The 18,957-nt window shown below is 54.2% G+C and overlaps 1 protein-coding gene across 1 annotated transcript in view; it reads left to right on the top strand.

Annotated features, from left to right (window-relative positions):
- Positions 1–18,957, top strand: part of PTPRN2 (protein tyrosine phosphatase receptor type N2) — a gene marked incomplete at its 5' end in the record, with an annotated part of 714,831 nt that overhangs the window by 270,386 nt on the left and 425,488 nt on the right. Inside the window, 2 exons of the mRNA XM_081243640.1 lie at positions 11,003–11,043; positions 12,075–12,454. Of these exons, the coding sequence (XP_081099766.1) occupies positions 11,003–11,043; positions 12,075–12,454 (421 nt within the window). The remainder of the gene's footprint in view (positions 1–11,002; positions 11,044–12,074; positions 12,455–18,957) is intronic.

Raw genomic sequence — 18,957 nt, 5'->3', positions numbered from 1 at the left:
TCAGGTCTTACATTCAAGTCTTTAATTCATTTTAAGTTAATTTTTGTGTATGGTGTAAGATGGTAGTCTAGTTTCATTCTTTTACATGTGGCTGTTCAGTTTTCCCAACACTATTTATTGAAGAGACTGCCTTTTCTCCATTATATATTCTTGCCTCCCCTATTGTAGATTAATTGACTATATAAGTGTGGGCTTATTGCTGGGTTCTCAGTTTTGTTCCATTGATCTATGTGTGTGTTTTTGTGAAGTACCATGCCGTTTTATAACTGAGGCTTTGTAGTATAGTCTGAAGTCAGGGAGCTTGATGCCTTCAGCTTTGTTCTTCTTTCTCAATATTGTTTTGGATATTCAGGGTCTTCTGTGGTTTTACAGATTTTAGAATGATTTGTTATAGTTCTGTGAAATATGCCATTGGAATTCTGATAGAGATTGCAGTGAATCTGTAAATTGCTTGGGATAGTATGGTCATCTTCACAATATTAATTTTTCTAATCCATGAACAAGTAATGATGACCTTGCTGGGTAGAAAATTCTTGGCTGGAAGTTTTTTCCTTTCAGCACTTTGAATATGTCATGCCACTTCTTTCTGGCCTGCAAACTTTCTGCTAAAAAATCTGCTGATAGCTTCACGGGGGTTCCCTTGTATGGAACAAGTTGTTTTTCTCTTGCTGCTTTTAGGATTCTCTTTGTCCTTAACTTTTACCATTTTAATTGTAATGTGTCTTGGTATGTGTCTCTTTGGGTTCATCTTCTTCAGAACCCTCTGGGCTTCCTGGACCTGGATGTCTGTTCCCTTCCCCAGATTAGAGAAGTTTTCAGCCACTATTTCTTCTAATAATTTTTCTGGCCCTTTCTCTCTCTCTCTTCTCCTTCTGGGGTCCCCATAAAGCAAATGTTATTTCGCTTGATGTTTTCTCAAAGGTCTTTAAAAATATCTTAACTTTTTAAGTTCTTTTTTGTTTTGCATCTCTGAGTTCCACTGCTTTGTCTTCCAGCTGCTGATTCGTCTTCTGCCTTATCCAGTCTGCTGTTGAAACCCTCTAGTGCATTTTTCTGTTCAGTTATAACTTCTGTTTGGTACTTTCTTATAATTTCTGTCCCTTTGTTAAGTTCCAGCTGTGTTCATCCATTCTTCTTCTGGGTTCAGTGAGCATCTTTATGACCATTATTTTAAACTCTTTATCAGCTGAGTTGCTTTTCTCTATTTCGTTTAGTTCTTTTTCAGAGGTTTATGTCTTGTTCTTTTGATTGGAACATGTTCCATTGACTCCTTATTTTGCCTAATTCTCTGTGTCTGTTTCTCTGTGTTAGGTGTATCGGCTACCTCTCCCAGTCTTGAGGAGTGGCTTTTGTAGGAGACATCCTGTGGGGCTCAGAGGTGCAATCCCACTGGCCACCGGAGCCCAGGGCTCAAGGGGTGTGCCCGTGTGGGGCACCTGCCCTCCTGTTGTGGCGAGGTCAGGGTTGCAGAGGGGCGCTGGCGGGTGGGGTTATCGCCCGACTGGTCGCGAGCCCTGCTGAGGTGCAGGGGTGGCAGCGCTCTCGGTAGGGTGCTAACAGGTTAGGTGGCAGTTTCCACAGTGGTGCCTACAGTGTCCCAGTCCCTGGGGAGCATCCCAAGTGGTCCCTGTTTCTCCAGCAGGTACTTCAAGATTAGTAAGTGGGTCTCCTTCCTCTGTGATCCAGGTGCCTTGCAGTCAGGCACGTTTGCGTTGGTTTTGAGTCAAGTGAGTCTGCACAAGGGCCCTTTAAGAGCGAATTTCCCATTCTCTGTAGTTCTGTAGTTTTCTTAGATGTATTTCCTGTTGGTTTTCAAAGCCAGGTGTTCTGGGGGCTCCTCTCTCCTGTGCAGGATCTAGGGGTTGGAGAGCCTCCTGTGGAGCTCGAATCCCTCGCTCCTCAGAGGAGAGATTCACCCCTTTGTGATCCTTCGCGGTTTGTAGATCACCATGGCTGTGGGTTTTCTCTTGGCGAGACCACCTCTCTGCTTTCCTGCCTGGTGATGCTGTCCTTTTACCGTGTCCTGTACTTTCCTGATGGCCCCGAAGAGGACGTGCACTTGTTCCTCTGTTCCACACGCCCTGTAAGCTAGGAGCTCGGAGATGGGACCCGCGTGTCCAGCGTTCGGCAAGAAGCCTTCGGGGGCGGCGACCTTTCTGCGAGGGGGACGCTACCTCCCTGTGTCTCGTTGACGTCCAGCAGCCCCGGCCATGTAACCTTGTGGGCACATTTCACCTTGACTGTTTGGAAAGGGCTCGATCCCTCGACAAGAGGAGCTTACCTCACCCTACCCCACCTCGAGGGAAGCCCTCACAGGGCTGTACTTTTCTCTGGAGCATGTCTCGCAGTCTGACTTGCGCATTTGCATGTATTTGATAAACGTTTGTCTCCGCTTGTAGACCATCAGCTGAAGGAAGCCAGCAAACTGTGCTTCTTTTCTCACATTTGCACCCAGGACTCAGCATGTGCCCTGCCAGGTGTTTGCTGAGTGGATGAATGGTATCATTTGCTCTTCACGTCAACATGAAAGATGGTGTTATTGTCAACCTCATTTTCCTGATGAGGAAACTGCAGCTTGAGATGGCAGGTGATAGCAGTTGTCCCAAAGTCAGATCACTTAAGGCAAAGTGGATGGAAGCTTTTAAGAACCAACTGTCTGAAATGCAGATTTAAACACAATTTGCTTTGTTTCTTGGGCTAGTTGGTCCTGGACTCTAATGTTTTAAGTGGCCATTCAGCTCCAAATTCTAGCTTTCTCTGACTATTCGTCGTGTGCAAAGCTGTGTGCTGAGCCTTTAGGGGGAGCACAGGAGTAGAGAAGGGTCACCTGGGGGCAGGGGTGTCAGCCAGGGCTGGAAGGAGGAAGGGTTCTCCTCTTACAGAGTGAAAAAGGACGAGGCAAGAAAAGACCAACCTTCTTCTAAAGCCCCAGAGCTTCCCGGGGTTACCTGTCCAGACCAGTCCCAGGCAGGCCATTCCACACCACTCACGCCTGGAAAACTGCCCCTGCCATTCGGTCTAATATCCGTCAGAACCTCGGGGAGCGTTCAGGTAGATTCAGTGAGCCATGAGCACAGGATCCCTAGGAAGGCGCAAGGACACAGCAGCCCTGTCCTCAAAACCCAGTTTCACCTTGAAAACACCAGCGAGAAAGTCAGAAGGGAGGCCCAGAGGGCCAGGGTGTGTGACCTCCCCGGGGGCGCAGCGCTGGAGAGCTGGCTGTGCCGGGCACCCAAAGCGGGTAGTGCGGAGGACAGAGACGTGGGTGATCCGGATAGTGGCTGCCCCTCTGCAGGACGGTCGAGACCAATCTGTAGCCCTCGGGGCTCTTGAAAACCCACCCATCCCTGCTCCCGAATCAGTAAATCAGGCCACAGACTTCATATGCGTGGCAAATGTTCATTTGGTAAAAACTTAGAAAAGAGACCCTCTTCCTTCATTTATTCATTATTTACACCTTGTCGCCTTTGAAAAAGCTTTAATTCACATAAAATTAAAAGACCAATGTGCAGTAGGATAATGGCAAGGGCAAACGGCGAAGTATAAAGTGTGGGCTTCAGACACGGCTGGTCCAGCTTCTCCTGTTTTGGACACGGTGTCTCGGGTTGTGGCCCAGCTGGGAGCGCTTCTCGTTAGAGTGTTGTTCTGTATTCTGTGATCAGTTCTCTGTGGAAATCAGAATGTGTAAAGGATTATTTGTTGTGCTTTTTATCAGTTGTAGAAGTAGTAAATGGTTACCGTGCAAAACCAGAATAATAGATGTGTAGAAAGAAGAAAACAAGTCACCTTTGATCTCATCACCGCCAGGTAGGTGCTGTGAGCAGTGGGTGTGCCTTTCGGTGCTCCGTGTGCGTTTGTGAGGCCTCGCCCTGCACGGCTGACCTGGGTGTGGCTGTGCGCAGCTGCTGCTTCTCCTCTCCGTGTCCCTTCAGTGCATTCGCCAGGGCTCATTCTTCCTCCATCGCTGGGTTAAAGTTCAGGCAAGTCCCACGAACTCCAGTCACTCTGAGGTGATAAAAAGTGTGAGGCCACTTTTGTATTTAAATTTTTAAAAATTGTGGTAAGTACACATTGGTTTGGCTCTGATCACAGATTGAGTTCCTGTCTGCAGAACTGCAGCATGAAGCGTGCACGCCTGGGCATCTACCATCCAACCTTTGCTGCGGGGAGGGAGTTCGGCCGCTCTCACATTCAGAGGGTGTTTCCGTGAATGGGATCCAAATGCCTTGCTGATTCAGCCCATTTAGTTAATGTAGACAGATTTCAGGGGCTGCCCCGGGTAGCCCTTCCTGGGAAGTGTCCTACTGTGGTCTGCATTTGCCACCCAGCGTGTGTCTAGGCTGCTCCCCTAAGTGTGATAACGGTGATGATGAGGGTGATGAGAGTGGTCATGGTGATCATGGTGATGGTGGTGACGATGGTGGTGATGTGTGTGTTCACACGTGCCTAAACTGTGTACTTTCATGTACACGTGGTGGTAAAGGCACACAGGAGCAAACACTGTTGTGTATGATTCGCATCCTCTTTGTGAAAGCAGATTTCCGTGAGGTTAACTGCACACCATTGCTTATTCTCTAAAGCTTGTAGCATTTGTCTGGGGGACCCTATTAAGACATATAATTTCTGTAGGTCAGGCCTGCAGCAGTTGTTCATGGGAGCTGATCTCCTACTCCAGGCCTTACACATTTGATGTCCTGACATTTCGTGTAATTGCTCTGCTCGAGCCCACTTGGCACATTGAAAGCTACTTAAAATGTCATTATAAGCCGGCCGGATCTCGGAGTTACATGGTGCGGCAGCCGGAACAGAGCGTCTCACTTTGATGCATGCGGTATTTGATTGTGCTCTGTGCCACGGTCCCTCTTCAGTCCACCAGGGCTGGCTAGACTCTTTAAAGAGGATTTCCTCATTTCTGCGCATCCTCAGATGACTGACAGCGGGTGCCTCTGAGCTGACTCGTGTGGTCAACAGCACCCACGCGGGCGATGACCGCTAACACGAGTTAATTGCTGTCCTCCTACGCGGTCAGGCAGTTAGCATCTACCGTCGTATACCTGCGGGTTTTTAGTTATTTTTCACTAATGGTAATCTGAAAAGTTTCTTTTTTGGATGAGAGGAGACAATGTTAGGAATTATATTTTATTATACCATTTTGAAGATGGGTGTTTCTTATTAAAAGCCTCTCCCATTCTCTGGTCTTTATCTTAAAGAACATGAGTGTTTTCACGCTGCACATCTGTTTCTGCTCTTCCCTCCAAATAAGGAGAAAGCTGAGGGAAGTTAAGGGAAAGGACATGAGGTAACCATAGGGAGGGTTTCTCTGAGTTATTAAATGTCAGCACAGATTATTGGAGGAGGGGCACAATTTCCCCTTAGCTATTTGGTTATTAGACGTGGTAGACAGTCTAAACTTTTGATTTCGTTTTCTCAATAACCCCTTCAAGTGGGAGTTACTGACCCATCTACACAGACAGACCCCGAGACTAGAGCCTGGGTGTGGCTGGCTGCAGAGCACACTTTGTCCAGAAGATTGTGACCCCCTGTTTGTGGTGGGTCTTTTAGGATTTCTGATCTGACTTGCCCTGTGTTTCACCATCATTCTTCCTGCCCTGGGTTGCATAAAACAAAACAGCACCCGGTGGGAGGCTTTCAGGGGCTGCTGAGAGCCTCCACCCCTGCCCAGGCTCCCCCAACGTTGGGAGCTGACCTCACACAGCTCCTCCAGCTTTGCTGTCTATTGTCACCCACCTGGGCTCTGTTCCGTCCCCTGAACCTCACATCCGGTCCATCTGGACCTGTCACAGAAACACACATAGGCTCCCGCCAGCTCTGCCTGCTGCACTGCCATCCCCAGCTGGGTTCCTGCAGGAGCCTCCTCTGGCCTCCCTGCTCTGACCTTGTCTCAAGCCTGTAGGCCTCTTAAAATTGTAAACCAAATGACGACTCACTGCTCAAAACCCAGCAAGGGCTTCTCATCTCACTCAGCAAAAATCCAGGTCCTTTTCATGGTCTGAGACCCTGTAAAATGCCCCCGACTTCACACACCCCTTGCTGCTCCAGGTCACCCACTCTGGCCACCTTTCTGTCCTTCCAGTGCTTCTGCCCCAGGGCCTTTGCACTTGCTGTTTCCTCTGCCCGCAGAGCGTTTCCTTAAGATAGTCCCTGGGCTCAGGACTTCCCTTCTTTGGGTCTCTGAGCTTTTCTCCGACAATCCTGTCTAACACAGCATCGTCCCTCCCCACTGCCCCATCCTCCACGCTCTGGATTATTGTTCCCACGGCCCCATCACCACCAGACATTGTATGTATTTGTTTTTAATTGTTTATTTTCTGTTTCTTCTACTATAGATGAACGTTCCATGAAAGCAAGTGCTTTGCTAACTGCATTATTCCTGCACCTTGACAGGTAGCTAAGCACAGAAAATGTGCAGTGAATTTGTGGAAGGAAGGAAAGGACGAAGGGTGGGAGGAGAGTTCCTGCTCTTGAGCTCTGCTGTTTGGGTTTGAGACCCTCTGGGAGGCCTGAGTCTCTCACTGATTATCCATCTCCCTCGTGACCTGGAATGTGTGTCTCCCACCCAGGCAGCCTGAGAGCAGCTGGGGGGAGGGACGTGTGTGGGCAAAAAGGTCACAGGGCGGTGACAGGCCCTGGCCTCCTGCACAGAGGTCGGCACCAGGGAGTCAGGAGATGGGGACATGGCCGCCCACAGGCCAGGCCGTGCCCAGGAGAGTCTGCCTGCTTCAGCCACAGTTCAGTCCGCGGCCGACTTGCTACCCAGGGTCTGAACTGTCACCCTGATACCCGTGTGCCCCCATTCGCATTATGGTTCTAGCACAGTAACCCCACCGGTCCTGTTCCTAAATCTGGAGTCGGAGCGAAAGTGGACTCTTAGAAGGAAATGTTCTGGACCCCTTGAAACCGGCCAGCAGCGTGACTCAGGGGCTTAACTTGGTGGTGAAAGATCCTCGCAGAGCACAGTCGGGGCAGGGAGTCCACCTCTTGGACCCTTGTTTGAGGGACACAGCTCTGCATTGAGGATGGTCCAGCGGAGAACAGGAGCAGATCCTTGGTGAACCAAGGCCCTCGGGAATGGAACGTTCTCCTCAGCCTAATTTCCTGGTTAAGTTTGCGTTCCGCAGAAACACATTTTGGATTCAACATTTGTTAAAAAAACGTCTCGTAAATGTACTGATCCATTTCCTGCCTTGGTCGGTGTCCTGGGACGCCATGGTGGGTTCTGCCGTGCTCTGGCCCCTGGCAGGGTCCACGCCTGCAGGGGCCAAGCCTCGGCCTCTAGTTTCAGGGCATTGCGTTTCCTCACCTTTCACGCCATGGCTGCAACAGTACAGACCACTGAAAGTTGATGTGCTTAAAATGCTAGAGGCTTAATAAACAGTTAGGTGTTGTTTTTCTTACTGTTTACTCTACCTTTGTTTTTCTCTTTTCTACGAAGCAACATGTGCCCTTTGTCAGCCCAGAAAAGCAGGAATTCTGACAGTGTGTGTGGTTGGGATCCCTCAAGCCTTCAGCCTCCTGCGCTGTTCTGTGTCAGGCATGCTCCTCTGTGTTTTTACAACGTTTCTGTTGATGAGGAAGTGAGAAATATTTTTCCAGGTTCACTGCTGGAAGTTATTTTTAAGGCAAGCGTTTGGTCCCTAAACGTGTCTACGGGGCTGTGGGGGGAGGGATGCAGGGGGAGGTGGGGATGCAGGGGGAGGTGGGGATGCAGGGGGGCAGTGCCCTGCCCAGGGGCTCAGGTCGGGGTCAAGGACCGCGGAGGCAGCAGCCACAGGGCAGTCGTCCGCCTGCGTTTCCTTCCCCGGGAAGCTGTTTCAAAGTGCAGGGTTGTTTTTTTTTTTTTTTTTTTTGCGGTATGTGGGCTTCGCACTGTTGTGGCCTCTCCCGTTGCGGAGCACAGGCTCAGCGGCCATGGCTCACGGGCCCAGCCGCTCCGCGGCATGTGGGATCTTCCCGGACCGGGGCACGAACCCGTGTCCCCTGCATCGGCAGGCGGATTCTCAACCACTGCGCCACCAGGGAAGCCCAAAGTGCAGGTTTTATTACTGTGCAGGTGTGGTGAGACCAGCAGATCAGGAGGGGGTTCTCATGAAAAAGGTCGTTTCCCAAGGCGGGGGCCACACAGGGAAGCACCAGGTTGGTGACGGGGCAGACGGAGGGGAGCTGCAGGCAGGGCCTTTCTGTGGGTTTGCAGGAAGGAGCAGGCAAGGCAGCACTGGCTGGTGTGAATAATGTCAGCAGCTCTGTGGCAGAGGGGCAGCCCCTACTTGTTGGGACCTGGGCCTGGGGTGCGCAGGGCAGGGGGCCAGTCGCCTGGGGGCGGGGTGGGGCTCTGGGTTGGTTGGTTGGCATTTGGAAGCAGCGTTTGCTGTCTGTACATGTGGGCAGCCCCGGGAACATCAGTCTCTCCGGGATCAGCGAGGCTCAGAGGTCAGAGCCTCAGGAGCTCCTGGCTGACAGGGAATCAAGGCCGGGGCTGTCACCACCCTGCGGCAAAGCTTGTGGGGGACTCCGGGCCACCCCACTGCTCTCCAGCCTGCAGAGCTTTTCCTAGCATCTCCTGCACTGCAGGTCCAGGGTGAGGGACCATCGTAACTCTTTTCTTTTAAATAATATGGAAATGTCTTTCTTCCACTCTCATGTTTGAAGGATATCTTCACTGTAATCTAGACTTCTGAATTAGACACCTTTTCTTTTAGTGGTTCAAATGCATCCCTCATATGTAAATGATCCAGTGTGTAATTATGTATCATGTCACGCATGTCATGCTTACAGGGCACTGGGTGTGTCCTGGGGCCACCGCCCCCCGGGCCCCACCTCTGGCTGATGTAACATCTTCTCTACCTCGGTTTTCTGTGCGGCCTCGTGAGCTTGGCTGTGAGAGGCCGTCGTGTGGTTCTCTTTAATTCTTCTTGAGGTTGACTGAGCGCCTCGAATCTCTGAGCTAACGCTCTTCACCAATTTTGGGGAATTTGTGGCGGTTCTTTTCTTTTCTTTGTCCCCTTCTCTCGCTCCTTTCCCTCTCAGATCCAGTCACACTCGTGATACCTGATGCTGTGCCATGTTGCTGAGGTCTGTCCAGTCCTTTCTCCCTGTTCCACGGATGATAATCGTTTCCATTATTTGTCCTCAAATTCACCAGCTCTCTCTGTTCTCCATCATCCAGTCTGCGGTTAAGCCCATCCAGTGAGCTTTTAAATTTCAAATACTGAACTCTTCACTAGCAGAATTCCATTTGGCCCTTTTTTGCTCCCGTACCTCTGCTGCGCTCACAGGTGCTGCCCGTCTGCATCCTTGTGTCCTTGTTTTAACGCTGTCCCTTGTCTCGGTTCGTCTGTTTTGTGTGTGCCGTCTAGGGGCACGTGTTCAGGCTCTGCTGAAGGACCTGCGGAAGCGCCTGGGCAGCGTGGAGGGTCTGAGCGCCCTGGACGTGGCCGAGGCAGCCCGTGCGATAGCGAGCGCGATGCCAGGCGGGGGCGCGGAAGGGGAGCAGGACGGCGCCGGGAGAGGCGGCGGAGCGCCGAGAGGGCAGGCGGGCCGCTCGGGGGCCGCGCGCCACAGGGACGGCGTGCCAGGTGAGCGCCTCCCGGCCGCTCGCCCGTGTGTGCACGTGGCGCGCTGGGCTGCGTCCTTTCTGCTGCGAGGTGGGATTCGTGTTAATGATTTGTGTCTGTCTGAACTTTTGCCTCTGAAAGCCTCCCTCCTGTGCAGGCTGAGCCTTCCAGAGCACTTAGGCTGAAGGGCGAATTGCCCTCTGGAGGAGGGGGCTGTGATGCCTCCGTGCGAGTGTGCGGAGTGTGGCAAAGGAGTGAGAGAGTTTTGTGCGTATTGTGTGAGTGAGTGCTGTGGGCAATTTGAATAAGTGAGCGTGGTCTCTGTGTGTGAGTGTGTGTCAGTGTGCGTCAGTGGCGTGTGCCAGGGTGTGGGGATCTCTCAGGGAGAGAGCAGAGATCCCCACACCCTGGCACACGCCCACTGACGCACACTGACACACACTCACACACAGAGACACGCTCACACCCCAGCACATGCACACTCACACACATACGCACGCAGAGACACGCTCACACCTTGGTGCATGCACACTCACGCACACTCACACGCAGGGACACGCTCACACCCCAGCACATGCACACTCACACACAGAGACACACTCACACCCCAGCACATGCACACTCACACACATCCCAACATTCACACTCACACACACGCTCACACACCCCAACCCACTCACACACATACACCCACAAACAGCCTCAGGGAACCTTGGGCGAGGGCCGAGCAGGGAAGGCCCCGTCTCCCCTGCCTGACCGCTTCTCAAAGTTGCAGAAACTACATTAAAGCATCTAACGCAGTGCGCTGCACACGGTAGGCACCCAGGAACATGCCAGCTGAAAGGTGCATGTCTCCCCCTCCTCTGTGGGTTGGGACGAGGCTTGCCTGGAAGCTGGAAGCATGACTTGACTGATGCAGGAAAAGATGCTGGGTTGCTACTCAGACGAGATGGTCCGGGGGCGATGGTCCCTGTCCCGGGGCTGGGAGGGTCCGCAGGAGCACAGGAGCCGCACACGGACTCCTGCGTGTGTCTTTAGAGGAGTGGCCACCACAGGAAAGTAACCAGCCTGGAGGCAGCTCAGCCTGAGACGTGTGGGTTCGACACTTCACTTTCCTTTTTTGTAACTGCCCACTGTGCCTGGCTCGGCGGCTCTTTCTTGCTCTGGGCTATCTGAAGGATAGCACACGGTTCCCTGGAACTGGCATCGTGACTTGACTGGCTGACTTCGTGTCTGAGTTAGTGTGTCACCCCTCCTCTGTCGCGGACTTTATAGAGCGCCACCCCTGTCCTGTAAGTGGAGGTTTTCGTTGTCGTGGGAATGAGGCCAGTGTCATCGTGCCTGACCTACTCGGTGGTCACCCTGTACGTCCTGTGACCTTTGTGCTGACATTCTGGACCAGGATTTTGATGAGCTCGTGTCTTTCACAGATAACAGAGTGCGAGACGGCGGTGCAGGAGTTTACCAGGAGGTAAGACGGGGCGTGTTTGGGTCCTGTGAAACCCAGAGTCACATTAGTTTTCTTGTCCATAGTTTGGGAAGTATGTGAAATACAAAAAATTTTTTTTCCAGAAAAAGATAGAAAAACCCTCATAATCTCAAATTAATATTCCTCAGACCCCCCCCCCAGGGAAACGGGAGGATAACACTGCATGATAAGACTGCACACCCACATTGTGTCGTTGAGGTCATCCCGTGTGTCCTGGTTTCTGAGGTTCATTTAATGGCCATTCACAGGCTCTGGATCATTTACACCTGTGGTGCTGTCCATGGTGGTCGCCACCAGCCATACGTGGCTGCTTGAACTTAAATCCGTTAAGTCCATAAGACTTCAGTTCCCCAGCTATGCCAGCCACACGTCCCGTGCTCCCTAGTAAACTGGGGGGGGGGGATGGGGAGACCACTGCTCCTCCATCGCTGCCAAGGGTCCCTCGACAGTGCTGGTCCAGAGGGGTCTGGAAAAGGCTGGGACATGGATGACGCCCACCCACGGAGCGGTTTGTTGGTTTTCCCTGTTGAAGAACCTTTGCTCATTTGTATTAGTTTTAAGGATGCAGAAAATCAATTCATAAGCAATGGCAGTGATGTGGTTCTATGAAACTCTATTTTGTGGGTGGAAGAGAAGAATTTCTGGTTAGTACTTCTCTTGTCAGATTATGTTAGTGGTTCCTGGTTCAGTGCCTGTTAGCAAGTGGTGAAGAAAACACCAACAATTCTTTTAAATGTCCATCAGAAATAAAAAATGGAGGGTTCGGCTATCCAAATTGCAGAGGGAGCCATGGGGTCTGGGGACACGTTGCCTAATTCGGGACGCAGAGGGAGAGGCCAGCAGAGCTTGGGGTCTCCAGACGACATGCATTCAGCCAGACCCCGAATTTGCCCTGTGCAGCCCACTCCCAGCCCCAGGCTCACGTACACCAGTGCCCGCTCCCCTGAGAGTCCAGTGCTGATGGCTTCTCTGTGACTTGGGGCACATTCTTAAGCTGGTTTCCTTTCTGCCAGGTCAGCCGTTTGGGCCTCAAACTCGGGGACCTCCTGCAGGGTCCTGGGTCTCCATTCCTGCCTGGAGCCCCCCGTCTTGCCGGGTCCTTCAAGACGGAGATCAAGAAATCGGAGGACCCTGAGGCCTCCCCATCTTCAGAGGAGGATCGCGTTGGGGTGGAGAACATAAAGAGTCAGACCTACTCCAAGGAGCTGCTGCAAAGGCCACCGCACCCGGAGCCGGGGCCGGGCGGGCTTGGGGCGTCGCAGCTCCGGGCTCCAGCAACCCCGCAGGAGGACCAGCGTCCCGGCGCCGGGGCCCGGGGACCCCCCGGCCAAGGCCTGCGGCTGGAAGTCCAGCCTCCCCAGGAGGAGTATGGCTACATTGTGACGGAAAACGAGTGAGTGGGAGCTTTTCATCTCTCCGTGGGTGAGGTCCTGGCCCTGTGCAGGCTGGGGAAATGCTTTCATTTTTTTCCCCATTTTCACCTGGAGGTGGAGGGTGGGCATCCCTGGTCTTGCAGTTGTGGGAGGGCAGCCAGGAGCCAGCCGTCCCCCTGACCCCGTGTTCTGGACCAGGAACCCGAGCTTGAGGGTGATTCTCCACCAAACAAACCCCAAACAAAGCCCTGCCCGGCTCCTTGGTCCTGGCCCCATCACCTGCAGCTCGGACCACAGGGTGCCTGTTGGAGCTGGATCTGGGGTGTCTCAGGCAGGACGGGTGGTGCGAGGGGCGCCCTGGGCAGCCCACGTTGGCTAGAACTCCAGAAGCTTCAAGTCGTCCACACACTAGGGTACGAGTCACTCTTCAGAGGGAAAAACGTGCCGCACACCATGGAGTGTCCTGTCCTCCCCTTAATTTTGTGCTGAGCGTAACAAGGGACAGAATCAAATGTCACGTGCCCAGCAAGTGACAAGTGGTCGGCCCTGTTCTTCAGGTCATCTCACTAACAAATCTGACGTTTGACGCTTTGTAACGCGTTTTCTTCATGGAATGGCAGCGGGGATTCCAAGGGAAAACACGTCTGTCTGGCTGCACGCACAGGCATGTGTGCGTGTGCAGGTGTGCACACGCACCCACCCGCGGTTTTGCTTCTGCGTCATCCTGTGCCTCTGGTCAGGCGTCGAGTGTGCTTCAGTGGTTACTCCCCGTGGGGAGGGGTCTACGTCAGAGCGGGAACCGTCTCCGCTGCTGACTCCGCGGCCTCTGCACTCTCACCTCCGCGCGTGTTCACCGTCACTGCACCGCACACAGCGAACGCCGCCTGTACCACAGACACACACCCTGTGTCAAGGCCCCGAGAAACTGAAGACGGTGTCCTCGCCTGGGTTTGGAGGCATCCGCAGCACTGGTGCCTCGTTTCTCCAGCCTTTTCGTGAAGATGCGCCTGCCCATTCTGGCCTCCACACCTCCGGGCCGCGTTCCTCGCACTCTGTCTGCCTTGAGCCCCTTTGCTCAGAACTGGAACTCCCACTGGGTATGTCAGAGTCACACGTGACACAGTGTGCACGGGGGCCTGGATGGTGCTGTTGAGTCAGACCCTTCCAGCCGCCTGCTGCTCGGTCTGACCTGTGTTGTGGGTTTTCCCTTTCTCAGCAAACGTTGCTGTCGTGTGTGTGTGTGAGACGTGTATGTGTATTATATGTTTCTGTGTATGTGTGTAGCCTGTATGTGTCTGTATCTGTTGTGTGCATGTGTGTGCATGTATGTATACACAGGTGCACGTGTATGTGTGTGTTTGTGTAGGATGTATGTGTCTGTGTATGTGTGTCGTGTGTGCATGCGTTTGTGCATGTGCGTGTCTGTGTGCATGTGTGTGTAGTATGTACGTGTCCCTGTGTGTGTGTGTGTGTCTGTGTGCATCTCTGTGTTCTGTGTGTGTATGCGTGGTCACTGGAGGGACCACTGTGCAGCTGCTCTGAGCACCTTTCCTCCCGCCAGGATGTCCTGATGCCCAAGGGCTGGTCCCTGGCGCAGGGCACGGGGCTGCTCCTGTCTGGGGCCTGGGGCTCAGCTGCGCACAGAGGAGACTGAGGCCCCGTGAAAGTGCTGGGAAAGGATTTTGATCATTGGGAAGGCTTTTCGAGTCCACATGAACAACGGAGAACAGCGGACGATGAGCTTTAGAGCAGGACCGTCCAGGCCTACCGTCCTCAGCATCACAGGAAACCCAGCGTGAGTGGACGACGCCTGGATGGAGGGAGACCAAGCTCGTCGGGTGTCTCCTCTTGTTCTTGCTGACTTTCCTGTAACACGAAGGCACTTCTGAGGGTTTCTTCTCTGCGTCCAGAGTTCAGTTTCCTGAGGTCTTTTCCTTGGCCTCACCTTTGGGGCCTGAACATTTACCTGCTACAAGCACGGGTTAAAGAAAAAGATCATTATCTTATCGTGGCTGATTTCCCCTCTTCTCTTTTGCTGTTTCCATCGGATGGAAGATCTGTGGTGCAGCCGACGGCTGTATGTCCAGAACTCTGTGTGTATCACAGGGGAGACATGCTCCAGAAGCTTCTCCCACCTCCCTCCACGGACAGACGGAGAGGTTTCTGCCTCTGTTGTCAGATCAACTGGTCATTTGGGAGATTCTCTGGGGCAAGATTTCACCAGATCTCAGTTTCAGCCTTAATGGATCAACTGGTCATTTGGGATATTCTCTGGGGCAAGATTTCACCAGATCTCAGTTTCAGCCTTAATGGATCAACTGGTAATTTGGGATATTCTCTGGGGCAAGATTTCACCAGATCTCAGTTTCAGCCTTAATGGATCAACTGGTAATTTGGGATTCTCTGGGGCAAGATTTCACCAGATCTCAGTTTCAGCCTTAATGGATCAACTGACAAGAATCCGACACTATTCTTTTTCTTTTCTTTTTTTTAGAAAAAGGACTTTTGTATGTTTGGTTCTTCCTAAAAGGAGAAGGAGCATGTCATCTCCTCCCTGACGTTGGCAGGGGTGACGCGGCTGGCCTCGCTTGTACATTTTCTGATGGCCGGGGCTGTAGTTTAACCCTTTGCCACTTGCATTTTCATCCTCTTTACAAACTGGACGGATTATTCAAGACGCATGAAGGGCAGGGCAGCCACCCCCGGTCCTCCAAGGACGATTTAAAAGTTACTTCAAGTTAGGTTGACAGGAGGTGACCGCAGGAGGGAGGGCGCACGTGAAGCAGAGGGACCTCTCACCTGTCAGCAGAGGCCCAACCGCCTTTACAGCCCAAAACCTGGGAGCTGTGAGGCGCGCTGGGCAGGGATGCCTCCCCCAAGGAGACGAGCCCTCGTGTCCTGCGGGGACCTGTTCCTGTACGAGGGTCGTCCGAGCCGCGCAGACCGAGTTTGGGGAAGTAAACCCACGGCGTGAGCACGTGCCACGGCCCCCACGCCCTCCCAGATCACCTGGAACCCCCAAGGTGGGACGAAGCCCGGGTCCCCCTGGTGGCTGCGCCCTGGGGCTCGGTGAAGAGGACGCGGAGGCCGCCTCGGGGCGGGAATCCCATGGCAGCAGACGACCCGGGTCGTGGCGGCGGCGGCGCGGGAACGCATGGGGGGCGCGCTCACCAGATCGGGGCGTCAGCCGCAGCGCTCGCCGCGGGGAGGCCGCCCCCCGGGAGAAGCGGAGCGAAGGCCGTGGGTCGGGGGAGGCTGTCCGGAGGGCCGCCGAGGGGGGTCGGGCCGCGCTGCGCCCTCCCTCCTCCGGGCAAGGGCAGGGCCTGGGCAGTCGGGTCCGGAAGAAGGGGCCCGTTCGGCACGGCCTCGGGAGCGTGTGCCGCCCCAGGCCCGTGCACTAGGCTGCCCTGCCGGGCCGCGCCGGGCCGCCGCTCGAGCCCTCGGGGAAGCCTGCCCGCCCTCCGCCGTCCCTCACCACCGTGGGAGAGCCGCCAGCGCCGGCAGCCGGGGGCGGCGGGGGCGGGAAGCGGGGGGCTCCCGCTCGGGAGGGGGGCGTCCAGCCCTGGTCTCCCTCCGCTCTCCACCCCTCCCCGCCCCGCCCGAGCAGCCCCTCAGAGCTCACGTGGCTGCTTCTGTGCTGTGGGCAGCCGGGCGCGGGTCCTGCCCATCTCTGCGGTTTTTCCTTCCGGAATGTCGGGGGGCGGTTCTGTGTATGCGGTGGCAGCGCAGACTGTAGTTACTCGGCGCCTCCCTCGGGCAGTGTCTCGACGACGTGTTCAGGAGGTGTGGCCGCAGCCCTCCCCTGACGCCATCCATCCTTTTGTCTGTTTATCTTAAAAGACGGTCTTTGGTGCGATGGGTTTACTATCACTTAAGATTGGGAGGCGGCGAGATGCCTTAAGGAGTGAAAATAATCATTTTTTTGTGTATTAAAAAATGGTAAGAAAAAGAAACAAAAAATATCCCAAATCTAGAATTCTTGACTGCTTAGTTGGTAGTTCTGGGGACCGTCAGTGAGAAGAACGGTGAACAGTGGTCTTCAGGCCCCAGAGGGTGGCCCATTTCTGACTTGTCTGTTTCCTGCCGGCCTCTCTGGACTTGGCGCCCCAGCTGTGAAATGGGACAAGTGTTGAGGACCCGCAATGACCGCGACACAGGAGGTGCTCACAAAAGGAAAAAGATCTAGACGTAACACGGTGTAATTTTTCCCCTGAGGCAGTCAGACAAATCTCCGTTCAGCTCGGTGGGTTGTTTTGAAATTCAGCTGAGGAAAGTACAGCAGTAGGCTGTGAGGTTCAGAGCCCCGGGGTGTCTGTGTTGTTGATGGTTTAAGCAGTGTTAGCCCGGTGGGTCCCCAAGCCCACGAAGTAAAGAACCTCGCGATCCCGTGTCACAGCTCGAGCCAGATCTTTACCTGTAACGTCTCACCCCTGACCCAGCTCTCTCCACGTGGCTCTCCTCGTACTGGTTACAGGAGCCCAGGGACGGTGCTCAGCCCACCCCCGCCCGCCTCCTCTGCCGTCACCTGGGGTGTGGTGCCTCCGTCCCTGCCCCCAGCTGCCCGGGAGATGCTGCCCACACTGACCCTGATGCTGACGTTTCCACGCCGGCCCTGCCCCTGCAGGACCCCTCCCAGGTCCCCCCGCATCCCCTCCAAACTCCCTCCCCAGGAGAGCGCTCCGTAACCTAAACCTGACCGTGTCATCCTGTCCCCGAGGACGACAGGCCTTGCCCAGGCCTGGGCCCTGCGGCTCCATTTCCCTCCCCAGCCTGCTTCCTTTCCGCTCTGGAATGTGAGGGGTCCTGACAGGAGGCCTTGGGTTTGCTCCTGGCCCAGCACGCTAATATGCCACCTTCTCCAGGCAGCTCTCCTTGGTCAGGGTCGCTCCTCTAGGGCGCCGCCCTCCCCTCAGAACCTTACCTGGGGGTGGAATGATACACCCTGTGGGGTTCTTCCTCTTCGAGCAGGGGCCGCATCAGCGTTTGCTCAGCTGCGTCCCAGCCCCTGAGGCGCCTGGCTCCTCCGAAGGCGCTGGTGGTCTGCGGTGCTTTCCTTCCCTCTCACACCCTTGGCAGCGCCCCACCCTGCACACGTCCCTCCCTTCCTGATGTAGCCCCAGTGCTGCCGTAAGATCACGCAGGCTCCCCGGCTTGATGCCCTCCCCCGTCCACCCAGCTGCTGTCACCGACCTCAGGACCCCGCCCCCCAGCCACTCCCGGGCTCTCACGTTCGTGGTTCTGAATCTCTACGGGAAAACGCTCCTCAGGTGGGCTGGGATGGGCTTCTCTTTGGAGCCCCGCTCTGGATCTGTTTACTTAGTTGCAGACCATGCCTTCACACCGACATCACGCTTCTTGTGGCGGCTGCTCTGTCTGTCTTGGACCCCCAGCGCCAGACAGGCACTGGGGGTGCTGGGGAGTCAGTGACGGGGTGAGGAGGGACCTCCGGAAGCTGAGGCCTCGGCTCAAGGGTCAGCCCGCTGCGGGTGGGCTTTGCGGAAATTCTAGGAAAATGGACGTAACTGATGTGAGAGGCAGTTTGAGGATCCGATGGTGACAGAAACCCAAAGTCACAGAATAGCACCGGTGACAAGGCTTTTGCCTCTAAACAGAGGTTCTACTTAGACAGTCCTCCCAGGGCCACTTCACAGCCCTGCATCTGCATCCGCAGTGATGATTTAAGGGAGCCTGGGGGTCACGAGCAGAACCTGCCGGTGGCCGTGCTCCAGGGGCCTGGGCGGTGTCCCCACGGCCTCGGCTCGAGGACCTGGGCATCCTGGGTGACGAGATGCAGCCACGGGGTCCCCTGTCCAACAGGCTTCCCTGGCTGTCGGTTTCGTCTTTTTCACGAGGCAGCACATTTGTGTTTGCTTTTCCCTCCGCAGAAGTTTGAACACACGCAAGAAGAGCAAGATACCGACCCAGGCCCGGCGACCCGGACAGCCCAGGCTGGTCACACACCCCCTACCTCCAGCTCTCCTCCGCCTTTGAAACAAATCCCAGTTATACTGCCTTAGAAGCATTTCATGAAATATCTTTAAAATAGAGGGGTTCTTTCTTTTTAACACGCTGTAATGCCATATCACACCTACAAAGACCCCAAATCCCTTAATATCATCAAATATGTAGTTTGTGTTCAAACTTCCAGTTGTCACATCAGTGTCACAACTTTGTTTTCGTTTATTAGCTTGTTGACTTGGGATCCAAATAAGGCAACACCTTGCAGGTGGCTCTTTGGTCTGCGATGGCTTGGAATCTGCAGGCTCACGTTTGCTGAGGTTATAGACCCGTGTTGGATTTTGATGTCTGCTATTGACTGGAATTCTAGAACTGGAGGACATTTCACATTTGCCTGGCCTCTAACCGTGGCGGTAGATGAAGTATTCTTACTTCGTGCAAATATGATGGGTGTTGAAAACAATTTCAGTGCCTCTCTGGCCCAACGCGTTCCAGGTCAGCTTGGCCATGTCTGGCTGCCCAGAAGGTGCCAGAAGGAACGACGGTGCCCGGGGACCCTTATGGT

This window comes from Mesoplodon bidens (genome assembly GCF_964165515.1).
Source record: "Mesoplodon bidens genome assembly, chromosome: 9".
Classification (NCBI taxonomy): domain Eukaryota; kingdom Metazoa; phylum Chordata; class Mammalia; order Artiodactyla; family Ziphiidae; genus Mesoplodon; species Mesoplodon bidens.
This window is presented reverse-complemented; position numbering and strand designations above follow the sequence as displayed.